The sequence below is a fragment of the Falco biarmicus genome, chromosome 6 (genome assembly GCF_023638135.1).
Source record: "Falco biarmicus isolate bFalBia1 chromosome 6, bFalBia1.pri, whole genome shotgun sequence".
In the NCBI taxonomy this organism is placed as follows: domain Eukaryota; kingdom Metazoa; phylum Chordata; class Aves; order Falconiformes; family Falconidae; genus Falco; species Falco biarmicus.
This window is the reverse complement of record NC_079293.1, coordinates 79,352,188-79,370,595: the sequence shown is the minus strand read 5'-3', so window position 1 is coordinate 79,370,595 and position 18,408 is coordinate 79,352,188. Positions and strand designations below refer to the sequence as shown.

The 18,408-nt window shown below is 48.2% G+C and overlaps 1 protein-coding gene across 2 annotated transcripts in view; it reads left to right on the top strand.

Annotated features, from left to right (window-relative positions):
• The first annotated feature begins 8,950 nt into the window (after window positions 1-8,950).
• Window positions 8,951-18,408, top strand: part of TRIM67 (tripartite motif containing 67) — a 37,511-nt gene continuing 28,053 nt past the window's right edge. Inside the window, exons 1-2 of one of the 2 annotated variants that reach the window (XM_056343510.1) lie at window positions 8,951-10,248; window positions 16,375-16,470. In XM_056343510.1, coding sequence (XP_056199485.1) covers window positions 9,319-10,248; window positions 16,375-16,470 — 1,026 coding nt within the window. In that variant the 5' untranslated portion in view covers window positions 8,951-9,318. The remainder of the gene's footprint in view (window positions 10,249-16,374; window positions 16,471-18,408) is intronic. The other variant, XM_056343509.1, reaches the window with a different exon arrangement.

Sequence of the window (18,408 nt, the reverse complement as noted above, 5' to 3'; positions counted from 1 at the left end):
AGGCTGATATGATATGGCCTTTCTTTGTGTTCTTCCTTGGGCAATGGCTTACTAAAAATTAAATCATTTAGTAAAAGGACAAACTAAATAATCAGCAGGGGTTCTTTTTTCCTTGGGTAACACAAGAACACGTATGTTATATTTTGTTTGAATTAAGGCTATAATCATATACCCATTGCTGAAACTGTTATGTTTCATAAAGTGGCCTTATTATTTTCTGCATATTTTCCTTTGTGTGTGGAGTTTTTTCTTTCTATTAAATTGCATATCCGTGGAGGATTTGGGGGCACTCAGCCAGTCAATCCAATTTGGAGTTGGATGGTGGTTATAGTGGGCTAAGTCCCTTATCTGTCCCTGTCAGCTGTTTTACTTCTCTGCTATTGATGGAAACATAAAATTAAAAGTGGAATCAACTCAGAGGAGGCAAGAGCCCAGCAAGAGACCTAGGAGGGAAAAGTTGAGGAGGGAGATTCTGACTAATCTCTCTGCAGCTGGGATAATATGCTGGCAGTTTCACGTTTAAATATGCATGCAGTAGACTAGTTATTTCACAAATATTGCCATTTCATTTATCTTTGTGGGTATCAAAGCAAGTATAAGAAGAAAACTGAAATCAGATTGGTAATGGTTGGGGGTTTTTTTGAGAAGTGGGTTTCCCACGTGATGTGTCCTGGGAAAGGATGAAACTCGAGGAATGAATAGGAGGCCTGAAAGTGGATTAGCCATTCCTACAGGACACTAGCAGAAGCATAAAGAGGAACAAGCCAGTGTATATACTTGATTCTGTGCATATTTCATGTTGCTTACGTGCTATGGTGGAAAATCAGCTCAAGCTATTGAAATCAGTGGTTACAGTGGTGCAAAATCAACATAAGAAAGAATTTGAATCTGATGAACCAGGCTGTCTGGTGTGACTGTAGGATTCATAGCTGTCTTTGTACCTTCCGACTCTGGACGAGAGAGGACCTTGCATTTCTTCAAGATCAGTACTTCCCAGTAGGCTAAATGGTGACAGCTTCCCAAGTCCCTTGATGACCTAGGTTGCTGGAGGTGCGCAGGAGTCAGGTGACGGGGCTTTCTTTGTGCAAACCTCTCTGCTGTGCATGTATTTGGGGACTGGCATTAGGCAATACACTCTCACAAATAAAATCTCTTATGTGAGGGGTCCTCCCCAGGGAGGATCCTCTCTCTCTTATACCATATGAAAAAGAAAACCTCATGATCAGCATTGTACCCCATCAGCAGGCTGGTCCTTCTCCTGTGGCAAGGGAAGGAAAAGGACGACCCTTTAGTGCCTGAGGGACAGGCAAGCACACCTTTTTTCTCCTGAATGAGGGTTTCTTGCCAGTACAGAGGACTGGCGGGACAACCCCCACCTCTTTCTGTAGGAATCACATTCATCAGATCGCTTTCCTCTTGTCCTTGGGGGAGACAAAGGTGCGCCAGGGCTGGGCTCGGTGTGAGGTGGGGAACGAGTGGAGCATTGGAAGCAGGAGGTGTCTGCCTGTGAGGTGAGCAGTGGCAGAAGGGCAGAAAGGCTGCGATGGTTGTCAGGAGGGGAGGGTGAGGGAGCAAGGGAGTTTCTCGGCAGCAAGGGAAGAGTGAAGAGTAGTGAGGGAAAGCAACATAAGGAAGAGGGAAGCAGAATCTCTGTACTTATTTAAGAATATTAAAAGATACTATCATAGATGAAAAGAAAACCTAGCAAAGGGAAAGAGAGGACAAAGGCAGAAATAAATTGTTTTTCAAATCAGAAAATGTAATGCTAAACGAAGCAATAAAATACATTGTGAGTGCTATTGATTTGGCTGACATCTATTTTCTCCCTGCTACCAGACAGCTCAACTAGCTGCTGGAGAGGGGCGCAGAAATGTCGGGTAGGCCAGGTGTTGTCTTGATAAAAAAAGGTGTATAAAGCTTGGCATCTCATCGACTTGCCTCCCCACCTGATTGATGCTGATGTCTCAGGCCACAGATGTTGCTCTTTGGATCTGGTACAAATTCCCAGTGCTGTTGCAAGGGGCCACTCCTCCCCACTCCTGTCCTTGTGTAGGCACGGACACCTCTGAATCAAGATGCTGGTGCTGAAAAATAACTGTCGTGAGCTGGATTGATTCTTGTGGCTGTGTGAAAGCTACCATGAGCGCAGGAGGGGTGGTGAGAATGGGCAGCTAGGGGTGGTGGCAGAAATGACCTCCCTTTACAGTGGTGACACAGATTTTTGCTGGATAACAGTGCTCATCTCATCACCAACTGGCAGGACACGAGTCCCCATGCTCGTAAGAGGCCTCTCCTGTCTTGATTCTCTGGTGCGTGCAGTGCAGGAGTTCTTGTTTACTTAACAGAAACCAAGCTGAAAAGAGAAGGGGAAGCCCAAGGCAGCCCCCGTTTCTGGTTTCTGCAACCTGTCAGTCTGGCCTCACTCGTAACTATCACCTCCTACATTTCTCCCCAGTGAACCTGTTTTTTTGTCCTCTACCCTTTGTTTCTCCGTGCAGCTTCCAAGTCTCTCGATACTCGGTGCTCCTGGGCAGCACTGCAATAAATAGAGGAGGCTTTGGTCAAACCCACTAGAACTCCATGTAAATTTTGTCCCATTAGCTACAGCCAAGGCAGGTTCCACAGGTCTCCTGGTCTTTCAAATATGCATTCAGGGCACGGTTTCTGGAGACCTTGTGGGAGGTTATGATCTTGAGCTACTTGCAGAATAGAAAAGCAAAGCCCATCCTTGAGGGTATTTATAGATCCTTCATGACTCAGGGAAATTTCCTCACTAATTGTCTTTTGCTAAACAGAGATAGCATTTTTTATCTTATGTGTAGTAAAGCTGTAGAAAAGCTACTTGGGCCTCCCTTCTTGAGAAAAGACCTTTCTCAGTGAGTCACAAATGGATCAGCTCCCTAGCCCAGTTCACAGAATACTGCCTGCCCTTTCAGGGACAGTAAGTCACTACCCCTTTATGTAAGGATTTTCTTTACATGTGGAGAGATTGCCACATGGTGGCAATTTACCTCCACTTTACAATTGTATATACAAGTACCTAACCCAGTCAAGCTTCTTTTCCAAATGTCTGCTTTCTTTCAGCCCATCCCATGCTCGTAGGAAATGCTGGTCCTTCAATGTTCAGATTACTTGCTCTTCCTTTGTTTGTGTTGGGGGTCTTTGTCCCTCTCCTCCCTTCCCTCCCACCCCCAATGCTTAGGATGCCATTACATTTTCCTATCTCCTTCCATCCTCCCTAACAGAAGAGACTATTGGGGCAGGTTTGAATTTTATATAATCATTGGCTAGTTTCTTAAAAAGCCAGATAAACTTATTTTCCTTACAGGCACGAGTGGGATGACCACGGGGGCAGCTGGGGAGAGCAGGGACCCACAGCAGGACAGTGCAGAGGGTTGAGACAGACCACAGCTCTGTGCTCAGGACTTTCTTATGACCCTCTCCTCAAGAAGGCACAGGGAACAAAATGAGGAGCCATAACCCAGCCTCTGCCGTAACACCTTTGAAACCAAACCAGCTCTGTCAGAAGTCTACACGCTTACTTTAAAAGAAGGGCAGCAGATGTGACAAGAACTCCCTATAATAATCGTACTGTGAAGATGCTGACTATGATCCCATTACCAATGGTGTTCTGAAACGGGTCCAAAGCAGTGCACAGTTTCCCACTCTCCTTTACACGCAGCTGCTTAGGGTCCAGCACTCTCATTCTCTTGCCTCTCAGAACTGCAAGCACCCCTCTGAGGATGCTGCCTGTAGCAGCTATGGAAAGGATCTCACTCCACTGCAGGAACAGCAACAAAGAGAGGGCTTCTCACGCAGCAGAAAAGCCAAGATGTCCCTGGAGTGATTCCAGTGGCTTGCAGGCTGAGATATTTTTACAACATCACAGAAACACGAGATGTTATTTTTCAAGAGTCCTGATTGTAGGTTAGTGTCTGTTGTGCTTTCTTTGTGCTTTCTTTTCAATGCACATTTGTTAAGAAGTGCTGAAACTGACCTCTTACTGAAATTTGTCTGTGCCAACCTACCACTTTTTGTTGGCATGTATGTTTAAAGCAGTATTTTCCTCTGTATGGAATTTCATTCATAGATGGCAGATACAGGTTCAGAAGTGTGACTATTTGACAAGCAATGTTTAGGATCAAGTGTCATTTTTTGCTATTTAACCATTATAACAAGCATATACTCAGCACACAGTCTGAATAAAATTCCATTGTATAGAACTGTCCTGTGTTGTAAATTATATTTTTTGTGGCAGATTTACTCCTCTGACAGAGAAAATTCAATATGTAGCTGCATTTCTATTACAGATACAGTCCTCTGCTAGCCAACAGATAAGCTTTTTATCAGCAGCCATGCTTCTGTGGCACTCTTCTGGGCTCCTGCCAAGCTCTGCCTTCATTCCTTTCATGAACAGATCAATGTGCAAACATTTGAAAAACCTAAATAACATAGTAGCTACTTGAATGTAGGCTTAAAAAAAAACAACACCAAACACAGAACCAAACTGGTTTCAAAACTGTTACACCCACCTAATGTACCTCATGCAAATCTACAAAACCAAGGAAAGAAGGGAAGGAGGTAGCACAGAGCAACATTTCCAAAGCTTCCCTGCCCGATGGACCATATACATCAGCTTTTTCTCTAAGCCACGGTGGAAGCCTACCCTCCTGTGCCTCCTTGCCACATCACCCCTCAAACAGAACATGCAATACCAGCATCAACTGGAACTAGTACTTTTGGGGAGAAAAGTCTGGTTAAGAATGTGATGAAGAACAAGCAGAGAGGAGAGGTTACAGTGTGGCGTGTTGTTTGTTACCCATAACGGCAACGCCAAGGTGGGTGTGTGGGATGTGTGTATTGATACACACGGTCACTGGTTAATGCCCCAGTCTGAAATTCAGAGAGAGATGACCAGCAGCTGCAGCTGCATTGTCTGCAGGGGTTGCTGAGGGCATCCTCTGCTGATAATTGAGCACCATACATTTATAACATTATAACGAGGCAGTGGGATTCTTCACATTACACCACCACACAAGCTGCTGGCACAAGCCCAGGTGCATTTTGTCTTCTCTGCTCTTGTGAAGTAGCTCTCTGTCCTCCTTTTTGCAATGGAATAAGCACCTGTGGAGATAAGATCTTTTTTTTTTTTTCTCTTTTTCTCTGTTACCCTTCAAATAAGAGGATGTGTGCTAGGAGTGATGCCCTTTAGCGGGAGAGATGCTGGAATACTGGAGTCAAAAAGTTCCCCATGGGGAAACAGCAGTGGTAAAAGAAGAAAACTGAAGAAAGTGAAGTGACCTTGGTGGGCAGCTATTGAAAGAAAAAAAAAAAAAAAAGAAAAGAAAGAGGGAAAACTGGTTGGAAAGGTTTTAATGTGTGAGGGTAATATAAAATGTAAAAAGGTACCAGAAAAGGAATGGGAAAACAACAACAACAACAAAGGGAACAACAAACAGAAGGAGAAGGCATAAGCAATAAAGCAAGAGAGGCAAAAAGATGAATCAAATCTCTTTCCTTACTGAGGGGCTGTACCACAACCTGCCTTATCTTTTTTTTATATAAATGTATAAATAAACTTCACTAGCTTTCTTCCTGTCAAGGGCGATATAAAAGGTGATAATAAGTTCTTACGGAGGGTAAATAGTTTAAGGGGATGATACTAGTGATACTGAAGTATTAAAATAAAGATCAAAGCCAGGATTGCCAGAATAGGGTTTCCAGGTTATCCATACATAGTTATGGCTCTAACGGATTAAAGACTTGTTTGAACATAAAAAGATGAAAAATGGTAGGGATCATCTCCATTACAAAAATGGCTTGATTACAAAACAAGGTAAAGGCCCAATTCTATCAGGCTCAGATCGAACAGTGAATGAATAGCTTCATTAAAATTAGTGGGATCGACTCGATGTGATCTGTTCCTCATCAGGAGTAAGGGTGTCCAAAGCCAGTCTGCCCAAGCTCAGTGGCACTTTGCAACGCTTAGATCAGTTTCTGTTCTGGCTTTTGGAGCGGTAGGGATGACAGCAGTGTTTTGACTGTTCACCTCCATCAGCAGCAGCAGACTTGCTGTTACATAGATAAACATTTGTCATCAGGAGTGCTCTGCAATCTAAACCCATCAGAGCATTGAGCATTGTTACCGTAAGTGCCAGTTCCACCAGTAGTCTCCAGTGGCATGGGGATGAAGGTTTCTGCATTTGAACTCTACAGTCCCTTGGAAACCAGAGCTGTTCTGGGATCAGTAGGATAGGTAAACAGGCACACCGGGCCACACAGCTCTCCCTGCTCTCAAAGCCATAGCTCTCCTGGGCACAGACATTTCAAACAAACTTCTAAAGTAGGTGAAAAAAAACCCTGAATGAAGTAAAAGTCACACTACAGTATAGAGAATACCAGATCACTTTTTCATCTCTGTTTCAAATGCCATCTATTATACTGATATGGTCTCAGGCCAAATCAGGTTTGTGAAGAGAAGTAAAGTTCAGTTTGAAAGGGAGTGGTTGTACTCCAGAGACAGTTTCTTTCTTGCCATTTCCCTCTGTAGTCAAGTGCAAACAGTTCTAGGATTTTACATAAACTTTAGGGTAGGGTTCAAAATGGAAATGTAAAATTCAGTGTATCAGAACTCTGGAAGTTGTAAACCCTGGCTAAAAAGCAGCTGTAAAGTGGAGCTGGTCAGGTTTGGGGTCCATACCTTTACATTTCCACCAGTTCCTGTCTGGTCTGTCCAGTTTTGCTCAGATGTCTCAGACCTGATGCTACCACTACACTTTACGATCACTGTCACCTTATACACAGGACAGGTAAAGAAAGAAAGGAAAAGTCCAGGAAAAAGCTACCATGCCTTCCTAACTATCTTCAGGATTATGGCTTCCAACATAAACTTGAAATCTGTGACTTGAATTCACCTATAGGTCTGCAAGAAATGTTTGGCATACAGCCACTCTCGCTGCTGACAGACGGTAGAGCAAAGAACAGAGCCTATGAGGATAACAACATTGCACCCACAGCTTTTCCTTGCAAGGCAGTAGCATAAGGTCGCTGTGAAATCAGTGGTGTTCCCCAACATTTCTTGCACTGCTGAGTTTTCTGGCTGGAGGTAGCCCAAACACCCAGGCGGCTGATAAACTCTCGATTTTGGCACAGAGCTGACATAAAAGAAGAAGATACCTAGCCAGAGACAGGCAGGTTTATGTGGGTCAGGGCTGTGTCTTTTATGTGCCAGAGGCCAAACCTGCCCTTCCCACCTCCAGCCAGGGAACTACAAAGCTTTCAACCCCTCGGGACTTCTTTCCCCCTCGGCTTGTCAAAAGAGCAGCTAGGCAGGATACAAAAAGGAAAACTGCTGCAAGACAAGAATGAAAAAATGGGAAGCTTTAATACATTCCTACTGTCTGTCCCCATTCCTCCTTTTCTACGCATCAACAGTTTTAATAATCTGGCAAAAGCAAAACCTGAAACTAGAAAAACCTTTCCTGCCCAGTGTCACTAAATGCTCATCATGTACTAAGAAACAGAACGATGAGAAGCAACGCCTTTAATATGTTTCTCTCTTCTTTTTTTCATTTGACACCAGTGAGTTCTGCCTTTGCATTTTTTAAAAAGCTGCTCTAAAAAAAGCAGCTCGCATTTTAAAACGAACAAAAAAATAGGATCTGATTAGGGATCTGAACTTAATACAGAAGAGGCTTTTAAACAAGATAGACCAAAAAGAGAAGAAGAAGAAGAAGAAAAAGAAGAAGAAGAAAACAAAACAACAGTGAAACCACTCTTATGTATAACTGCTATGAAAATAGACCAGTTACATCCACGCTAAGCATTTGTAGAGTAAATAAAGCAGATGGGGGATTTCCCACTGCTGGTTTCTTTCTTCTAAGGGTGGTTATTTTCAGTCCATAAACTCTCGGCTGTCAGCCCTCATTTATCTTCCCAGCCAGTTTCCGCTGGGGTCAGGCGGCTGCGAGCCGGGCGGTGCGGGGCGGCGGGGCCGGGGCCGGGGCAGTGAGGAGCGACGGGGCCGGGGCGGTGCGGGGTGGCCGGGCTCGGGGCAGGGCGGCGGGGCCGAGCCCGGGGCGGTGGGGGTTGGCCGGGCTCGGAGCGGTGCAGGATGGCTGGGCTCGGGGCAGGGCGGCGGGGCCGGGCTCGGGGCAGAGCGGCGGGGCCGAGCCCGGGGCGGTGCGGGACGGTGCGGCGGGGCCGAGCCCGGGGCGGTGCGGGGTGGCCGGGCTCGGGGCAGGGCGGCGGGGCCAGGCTCGGGGCAGAGCGGCGGGGCCGAGCCCGGGGCGGTGCGGGACGGTGCGGCGGGGCCGAGCCCGGGGCGGTGCGGGGTGGCCGGGCTCGGGGCACTGCGGGTTGGCCGGGCTCGGGGCAGAGCGGCGGGGCTGAGCCCGGGGCGGTGCGGGGTGGCCGGGCTCGGGGCACTGCGGGTTGGCCGGGCTCGGGGCAGAGCGGCGGGGCTGAGCCCGGGGCGGTGCGGGGTGGCCGGGCTCGGGGCGGTGTGGGGCGGCCGGACCCGGGGCGGTGCGGGGCCGAGCCCGGGGCGGTGCGGGGTGGCCGGGCCCTGCCCGCTTCCGCCCCTTCCCGCCGCGGCGTTTGGAAGCGCGCCTGGCCCTTCCCATTTAACCCCTTTGCGTTCCTGGCCTCTGCACGGCGCCTGGCGCTCGGTGCGCTCGGCTGCGCTCCGGCACGGGGGGTGCGTGCGGGAGAGGCGCGCTCTCGGCTTGTTGGCAGGCGTCCTCCTTTTTCTCCGGGGAGGGGGGGAAAGGGCTACTGGGCATAACGGAACCCCGCCTGCCTTCGGTCCGCTACCCAAACAATGGCTTTATTTAAACGTATAAAGACATCGCTGCAGAGAGTTCCTTTAAAAAATGTTTTCGCCGTCCAGAGCCGTAGAGAGAGCGACCACTTATTTGCTGGAAAGGGCTCCTCCCGCCCCCTCCTACTCCTGCCCTCCCTCCTCCCCCGCCTCCCTTCCCCATATATTATTACTCTATGCCACCAACGTTAAAACAGCCCCACCGCGCTCGCTGCCCGCGCCGCGGCCGGCCGGCCGCCTCTCCCTCGCCCCCAGCCGCCTGCAGCCGCCGGGCGGCTCCTCGGACCCGGCCCGGCGCGGCGCGGAGCTGTCTACCCCCGGCGGGTGCTGAACCGCCCGGCGCGGCAGCGGGGGCCGGAGCCCTCCCGGCCTCGCCCCGGCGTCCGGAGCCGAGGTAGGCGGCGAGGGGCGCTGCGGGGGATGGGGGGAGCCGGCTGCGACCCCGCGCCGCCCGCCTGAGCCTGCCCGCGCCCCGCACACAAAGCCGCGGCGCGGCCATGGAAGAGGAGCTGAAGTGCCCGGTGTGCGGCTCGCTCTTCCGGGAGCCCATCATCCTGCCCTGCTCGCACAATGTCTGCTTGCCCTGCGCCCGCACCATCGCCGTGCAGACCCCGGAGAGCGAGCAGCACCTGCCGGCCCTGCTCCACCCGCGGGGCCCCGCGCCGCCCGCCTCCGTCGCCGCGCCGGGCCCGGGAGCGGCCGCGGGCTCCGCCGCCTGCCTGGACTCGGAGTGCGCGGCGGGCGGCGGCGGCGGCGGGGACCACGCGGACAAGCTGAGCCTGCACAGCGAGACCGACAGCGGCTACGGCTCCTACACCCCCAGCCTGAAGTCCCCCAACGGCGTGCGGGTGCTGCCGCTGGTGCCGGCGCCCCCGGGAGCGGCGGCGGCTCCGCGGGGCGCGGGTCCCGCCAGCTCCTCCCTCACCTGCCCGCAGTGCCACCGGAGCGCCTCCCTGGACCAGCGCGGCCTCCGCGGCTTCCAGCGCAACCGGCTGCTGGAGGCCATCGTGCAGCGCTACCAGCAGGGCCGCGCCGCCGCCGCCGCCAAGTGCCAGCTCTGCGACCGCAGCCCGCCCGAGCCGGCCGCGGTGCTGTGCGAGCAGTGCGAGGTGCTGTACTGCGCCGCCTGCCAGCTCCGCTGCCACCCGGCCCGCGGGCCCTTCGCCAAGCACCGCCTGGCGCCGCCGCCCGCACACCCGGGCGCCCCCGGCGGCGGCGGCAGCGGCGGCGGCGGCGGCGGCGGCGGCGACGGCGGGAAGGGGGCGGGCGGCGGCCGCAAGCTGCCGACGTGCGCCGAGCACGACCTGGAGAACTACAGCATGTACTGCGTGAGCTGCCGCAGCCCCGTCTGCTACCAGTGCCTGGAAGAGGGCAGGCACGGCAAGCACGACGTGAAGGCCCTGGGCGCCATGTGGAAGCAGCACAAGGTGAGTCCCCTCGGCCGGCCCGGAGGAGCTGGGGCGACGCTCGGTGCTGGGGTTTGCTCCTGCTGGTGTCCCGGCATCGGGCTGGAGTTTGTGGCACGTGAGGCTGCTTCGCCTCCGTCGTCCTCCTGGACTTCTTCCCCCTTGGAATGGTGCTCTTAGGTCCTTGCTGACCGCCCAGCGACCCTGCAGCCTCTGCTCGGGGCTAGGCAACCCGCAGGCTCCCTGCCATGTCGGCCTCGCCGTGGCCAGCGCACCTCAGGCCCAGGCAGGCCCCAGCCGGGCACCTGGGATTAGCGAGCCCACCTCGCTGATTTGCTTGCCTGCCACAGGGTCCTTGGCCATCCCAGCCTCTCACGGGTGGCAGCAGCTGCCTGCGAGGAGGCGGGATGGTCGTTCCTTCCGTGTGCCACCTCCCTGTCAGCCAGGACTCGTTGCAAGCTGCCACAACCATTTCCCACCACCTGTCAATGAGGGAGAGTGGCCCAGAGACACTGGAATGTTTTAGACATTTTAGACGGGAAAGCGTGATAAAGAGGATTGCGAGGCATGGTGGTGTCCCTCGAAGAGGCCTCCCCTCCCACTCACTTAACAAGGAGGCCAGGAGGAACGGCTGGAGGGACTTCCATGACACAAAGATTAGTGAAGAACCGCAGGATGGATGGGGTCTGAGGACAAGTAAAGGTTCTTCTGATTCACATAATGTCATGACCTGATTCACGCTCCCCTGCAAGTGATGCTCCTTAGGCCTCCCTGGGACCCCTGGGGAGACACTGGAGGCAGCTGCTTTGCCACACAGGGGGGTTGCCGAGGTCTGGTAGAGCTGCCGGGTCACTTGGCCATGCTCTTCTTGTTAAAAATAAGACTTTGCAACCATTTGCATAAAGAGCAAGACATGACCTTAGAAGCTGAAAGGGTGTATGAAGTTAGCTCTTTCTTGCTGAGAAGGGCGGACACTGGAAAAATGATTAGTTAATAAGTATGAACATATAAAGGGGACTTTAATATCCCCGTGCCAAGAGCAGTCCTTTGGCATTTCCCACTGTACTGGGGGTGGGGGAAGGACTTCCCCCACAGCTGTGCAAAGAGCACTTGGCCAGCTCTGCTGGTCACCGAATTCTCTTCTTCCCGTTCTCAGCTGCAGCTAGCAGTAAAGGCAGCACGGAGAGATCCTTTCAGACACTGCAGGAGAGGGCAAAATCATGACTGGTCTCATAGTCCCTCAGCCATGAAGTGGCTGAGCACAAGCTAGGCCAAGACATCTGGCAAGACAAAAAATTGACTGTTTTAAGATTCAAAAAAGGTGCCCCTTGGGGTGATCTCCATAGTTTGTCCATTTGAGAAAGACAAACGTTTTCAGTACGTGTTTCAGTCTGCATGCTCTGCCAAGGGCTCAGCCATCTCCTCCCTAACGTGATGGGTATTTGTGCATAGGAGAAGTTCCCCGGGCCCAGAAGGAGCAGATTACGAATTTGCAGCTATTGCTGTTTATGGCAATGGCAGAATCCACTTCTGAGCATAATTATTTTAATGAGCAGGGACTGAGTTCACTGTTCAAGTGTGGCTGGTGTTTTGGAGAGTGTGAGAGACCAGCTTGTGCCATATTATGGTCTGCCATGAGTTAAAACCGTTTGATGCCTTTTTGAACAATGTGATAAACTCTGGTGTAATCAAAGTTCAGAGTCAGTCACTTGCTCTTTTTCCTAATGTCAAATATTGTCCAAAGAATGAAAAATACCCTGGAGGCTTCTATTTTTACTGTATTTTTTTTTCTAGGACTAAGGCATCGAAGAATGCGATTTTCCTCTTATTTACAGACTTAATCAATGTGAAAATTCTGTCGAAAGAAAAAAAATACTCAAATTTAACTAATTTGGGGACTCTAAAATTGTGCTCATGTGAATATTATTTTTCCTAGAGCAATGTGCTTGGCAGAAAATAAATATAATGGAAACACATAGCCAGACCGCCTAAATCATCAGGTCACATTCATTCAGATAAATTGTTTTGGAATTGGATGCTTCTGCTTAGAAATAGTTCTCAGATACAGCAATTTCTACAAGTTTATTACCTGTAGTTACTTTGGCCAAACCATAAATTACTTAGAATGGTATGCCAAATGTAATTCAAGTTTTATATGTTCTCTCCAGATGCTCCAGGCATAGCTTGGTAGAGGCAGCTGGAAGGGCTTGTCCATAAGCATTCTTAGCCCAGTAAATTTGGCAGACTAGTTGTTCACCATCAACTGATAAGCACCTGCTTATCTCCTTCTAAGGCCAGTGGCTGGTATTCTTCATTTAAGAAGGGCTGCCAGAGCCACTTACCCTCCTCTCAGGACACAGTTTCATTCCACAACAGCAAACTTCAAACATTTTTTCTACTGACTGTAGAACTGCTTTTCCAGAGGCCCTGCCGGCCTTCAGTCTCAGGATCCATTTCCATTCCACTTCTGTATTAGCCTTTTGTTCAAACTGTTTAACTTGTCTGTCTGGGCCTTACATAGTGAGAAATTCTTCACTCTGAGGGTTGCAAGGCACTGGAACAGGTTGCCCAGAGAAGCTGTGGATGCCCCATCCCTGGACGTGTTCAAGGCCAGGCTGGACGGGGCTTTGAGCAACCTGGTGTAGTGGAAGGTGTCCCTGCCCATGTCAGGGGGGTTGGAACTGGGTGACCTTTAAGGTCCCTTCCAACCCTAACCGTTCTATGAATCTATGATCTAGTGGCAAATTACAGAGTGTATAACCTTGTCTGTTCAGTGCTGCAGACCATGCAATGAAATGTGCATTTACCCTCAGCTGCACTGCTGGCATAAAAGCTGTACTAGATTTGTTGGCCCCTGTTAAGGTGCAGGTTCCCCATTACGCTGCTGTATGTGACTTCTACAGAGAAATTAAAAATGGTATAAAACAACAACAGGGCTCCAGTGGCATAAATCTGTGAAAAATCCACTGACTTGGATGGACTTCATTATATTCACTTGCATGAAAAGTGCATCTGGACCGGCAGTTTAAGGTTATTAAGTAAAACTGTGTAAGTCTTATGCCAACAGTTAAGTCTTTCTATGTCTTCATAGCAAGAACAGTGACACTGTTGTCAGATTTAAGTTGGTAGGGCTTTTGACCTGCTAGTATGAGGAATGATGATGGACGTTTTGCCCATTCTGAGTGGAGATCTCTCTCTCTCTCTCTCTCTATATATATATATATCTATATATATATAGATATATATATACCAAAAAGCCAAAAAAAACCCACAGCTGGATAGGCCTGTGAAGGACAGGCAGGCAGGCAGTTGAAGGCAAGTGCTGGCGTCCAAGTGTCTGCTTTTATTTGCTGGCTTAAAGAGTTGTGTTCCCAGAACCACATGGGCTGTTTCAGAATTCAGCGCCAGGGCAAGCTAGTCTAGTCAATAGTTAGTCCACTACTAAGGAGAGATGGAGGGAAAACAAGTTAAATGAGCATGAACTGAAAAAGGACGTGGGCATTATCTGGTTCATTTTCTAAAATCAAAGGAAGCATCGGTCTTCCATACCCATCTGGATTTAAGTACTCACCCTTCTTATCTCTGTTCCTGTATTTGACAGAAGTAGAAACTCAGTATCCATCTCCAGCATCCACATTATTGCTTGAAAGACCAGGTATCAAAGTAGAGATAGCGCTAGGCAGAGTATCATTTTGTCAGGTGTTATTAATCGTCGCAGTTAGTGGAGCTTGCAGCATTTCAGTTTGGCTTCCAGTAAATATTTCTGCAGCACAAAAGATTGCTTTGAGAGTACAGGGCATTTTTTATGGCTTGGTTGGTTTACTGAGGGCTTAGTCATGTTGTTCCATTTGATTTTAATGGGAAGTGCATGACTAAATTCCACTGCTTTGTAAGGTATCTTTTACAAATGCTTGGAAAAACAAGGCTATTATCTCTAAGTGGGTTTCACAAATGGAAATCTGGTCTTCTCCTCAGCTTCACACTGCAGTTGTGTTAATGCAACCACAGGTTTTAATGAACATGGCAATTTGCTTATGAGCCCTTTGAACAATGACATCGTTGAGTTTCTATTGCAGCTTTTTGCGACGGGAGCATGCCAGGAGCCAGGACTGACTGTGCTAATTGCCGTCGTACATATGCCGGCTACAATTCGTATGCAGTGATTCAGTTTTCTGTGGCTGCTGTGATGCCAACATATAGCTTTTGGCTCTTCTTATCTGGTGAAGTGCACTTTGAGATGATTTTAGAGCTAGGGCAGATGTTGGAAAAGTGCACGTTTTACTTTTGTCAGGACCAGCCATTGATTTTGATTTGAAAGAAAGGATCCTTTGCCGACAATTTGGTCGGGCCAGTCAATGGCAGAGCGTATCTTGCTTTCACCACCTATTTCTTTCTTGCTTCCTCCCCAGCCCCTTGGTCATACACTGCTTCCAGCTTGTCCTGTGTCAGCTTGACAAACCACAGGCTCAGATGTGCCTTGTGGATGGAGCACAAAGTGTGATCAAAGAGGGTGGGCTTTAAACTCTGGCGACAATGATCAGTCCATGGAGAGCTGATCTGAAGTCCCGATTGTCTGATCTGGCAGAAAGCTGGGACTCTTTTAAGGACCTGGAGTTTGCTTCTGTGAGCTCAAGCAGCATTCATATCAAACATCATCGCTTTAAATTTTTGTGCTGATGTGAGTTTGTGTAAGAGAATACCAAGTATCCAAATATTGAGAAACATACACAGTAATTGTCTTCCCATTACATTTGTTGCAAATGAGTTGTAGTAAAGCCAATTTTATTTTCAAATTTAGCACTAATGTTATACCTACAACTGGGCTAAAGGGGAAACATTTGTGTGAATATGAGGAAAAAAAAATAGGTTGACTTCTTTCTCTATAATTCAGTCCCAGCTCCCAGTCAGGGTTCATACCCGCTTCCCACAGAGCCATGTGGGCTGAGACAGCTGCCTGCCTTGGAGCTGGGTTATGAAGTGCCCGCAGGGAGCTGCCTGGGTCTGCTCTTTGCTGTCCTGCATGAGTGAGCGAGCACAAAAGGAGGATGAGTAGGAGATGTTTAGGCAGGAGGTAAGCTCAAGCAGCCTGAAGAAGTGAGCTGTACCCTTTTTCAGGGATGGAGTAATTTTCTTCCCTCTGGCAGCAAGAAGGAAGCAGAGAATGAGTGGTGACTTGCCAAATTTCAGTGAGGTAGTTGCCAAGTCCACCTGAGGGGTAGACCCATGAAGAGGTCTGCAGGACACTCATCATGGGACCTATCTGGTCGCTCTGCTTTATGTCTGAACGGAGAAGTAACGCTGGATCTGGGCTTGCCATGGGCTGACAAGCAGAGCAATACGGTTTCCATAATCCCAGCCAGGTTTCCAGGGAAGCTGCACTGGGGCTGCTCCAGTCAGACCATGGCAGTTCTGGGTCTGCGGGGGGGGCAGAACCACTGTTTCCTTCCCATCCTGGAAGTCCATTGAGAAGCCTCTGGTTTGGTTTAGAGACCTCAGGTGCCAGCTGAGGGAAGGGGAGGTTAGGTCTTCAGTGTGGACTTATAAAAGACATATTCCATTTGTCTCACCAGTCAAAGTTAGAGGAAAGGGTTTTTCCAACTTTTCCAGAAATATTCACCCTTTTTTGGGGTTGGAGCACAGGAAATGGGAGCCCCGAAGGGACATTACTATGAAGTCTAAAAATGCAGATTTGTCTTTGAAGTCCTAGTCTCTCTCAGGTTTGGTAGGATCTACCACATTTATAAAGAATTCAGACTTTGATGAAAAAAACAGTGCCATTTTGGAAAGCACTTGGGGATTTTTCATCATGACAGACGCTACTGTGTAAGTGTAAGACTATTATCTCCTTATATATGTGGGTAGCTGTCTTATAAAAAGATATTTTGACTTACTAAGTCACTGCAATAAAGTGGAATGTACAGACACAATACTTGACTGCCCCCACATGCATATTTCACCTTTATTAAATCTTATTACAATAAAAATCTTAACTATTCTTTTCTAGCACAAACACTCTGTGCGTTAAGAGTACATGCGACAGCAAGTAAGCCTTTTAGCACATTATTAATCATCAGACCTAAGGATTAGTAAGAAACACATTTGCATTTTATCTCTAATTTTGTTTTCCCCTCCTTTTTTTCCTTGCAGGCACAGCTGTCTCAGGCTTTAAACGGTGTTTCAGATAAAGCAAAAGAAGCTAAAGAATTTTTGGTTCAGCTGAAAAATCTATTGCAGCAGATTCAGGTAACTGTAGAATATTAGCTGTTTTGGTAATACAGTAATCGATAGAACTGAGTGAATAATTTATTTGATGACTTTGTCTCTTGTGCTATTCTCATCTTTCCTGGAATCATCTAACCTTTCTTGGACGATTTATTAGGCAAAATTATGCATCAAATAATGCCTGCAAGCCCCTCTTAGCTTCTCAGTTGTTTGCTGTTTATTGCAAAGAAGCTGATATTCAATACTGTATGTCTGAGCTGTGTTGATTAGTATTTGATTGAATCCATCGGTCATGCTTCTGGGCTCCTTCCTGACTGCAATTGCTTGAATTGGACATTTAGGATAAGTTACCATTTTAACACATTTAAAATTTGCTACTTGTTTTTCATCTTTTTTTTTCTAAATATGTACTCGTATCTGGACAACATCCACTCAGCTTGTTTATTAGAGTACTTGTAGGAAGTAAAAAAAAAAAAAAAAGAAGAAACAAATGCTGCTAAATCGATGTGGTCATTTATTGAAGCAGAAGATATTTTCATGCCTATAATTGCCCAGCTTTAATAGTCAGAAAGGGCTCATGGTGAGTGCAGTAATTGAGGGCACAAACCCAAAATGAAACAAGTCCTATTTTCAACCAAATTTAGACTCATCAGTGCTGGAGGTCAGATGATCCTCAATGTCCTTTTCACCCTGTAGAGTGTAGCTGGAAGTGTGCCGCTGTAGTTTGAGCTGCACACTGCCCAGGAGTGGACACTTGTCATCTGCAGCAGCCATGCTCTGTGGCGGTGGGTCTCCTGTGGGAAACACATCATCTGCTCTCTGATGTGCCTGCTCTGCCGCTTGCTCATCTTCCATCAGCAAGCAAGTCCTGTGCCTGTTAGTCACAGAAAGCCAAAGTAGAAGCTAAAAAATCTCTATTTAGTTTAGAATTTAATCATTAAATTATTCCAGTTAACACTCCAGGTGATGAATTTCTACCGCAGATGCTGCCCAAGCTCTCAGGTTGCCACAGGGCAGCATGGCCACCCACCCTCACTGTCTTCTGTGGCCACGTGGGGAAGGGAACAAACTAAGACTGAGAAACTGGTAAAAACCCAAAAGCACATCTAACTGAAAGGAACCAGAGCGAAACCACCAACTGGCACCTGTCACGTGCCGTGTTTTGGACACAGTGTGAAGTTTCTCTCAGCTGACTTTACCTACTTAAAAGTTATGTAGCTCATGTAACCTAATCATTTAGGCTTCTTTCATTGTCCAAGGTGAAAGACAGACACCTCTAGGGAGCAGTTTTTCCTACAGGTATGAACAGCTATTTTAGGATGAGATAACTCATCCAAAACAGTAGTCTATCACCAATCTTTTCTTGAGTCACTAGCTCCATTAAAAAAGTATTTTTCCCTCTTGAAACCTAAAGGTGACCTATTACGACTGTTTATGACTATGCTGTAAAATCCTTTAATGTGTTTCAATAAAATCACTGCCAAATTGCTCTTCATAAGGGAGCTGCTTCAATTAGACCAAAAGACCAAGCCATTTATTTGATGCTGCTCATTGCTTAAAATGCTAGAGGAAAACTCAGAAAAGGAAATTGTATCCAGCAGTCACACTCTAACGTTTAGCTACGTCTGGGCACAAAGCTGAATCTGACCCTCACATTCTGAGCCAGTCTCCACTTGTGAGTCTGTATGAGGACATCAAATTTCAGCAAACCAAACTGCCAGGACTAATCAGCTGCAAATGTAAAGTAAGTAAACCAAGGCTAGGGCACAGCTCTGAGAGTCTCATTCACGCACTTTAACCCTTACTGGGCTCCCTGGCATGGTTTTCTCCCATGACCAATTGCATTTGTCCCAGGTGATGCTGAAGCAGCATTTGATGATAGCACACACCAGGGAATACTCCTGTAGACAGGTTTGGTACAGCCACATGATCTGAGGGGAAAGGGTTTAGACGTGCCAT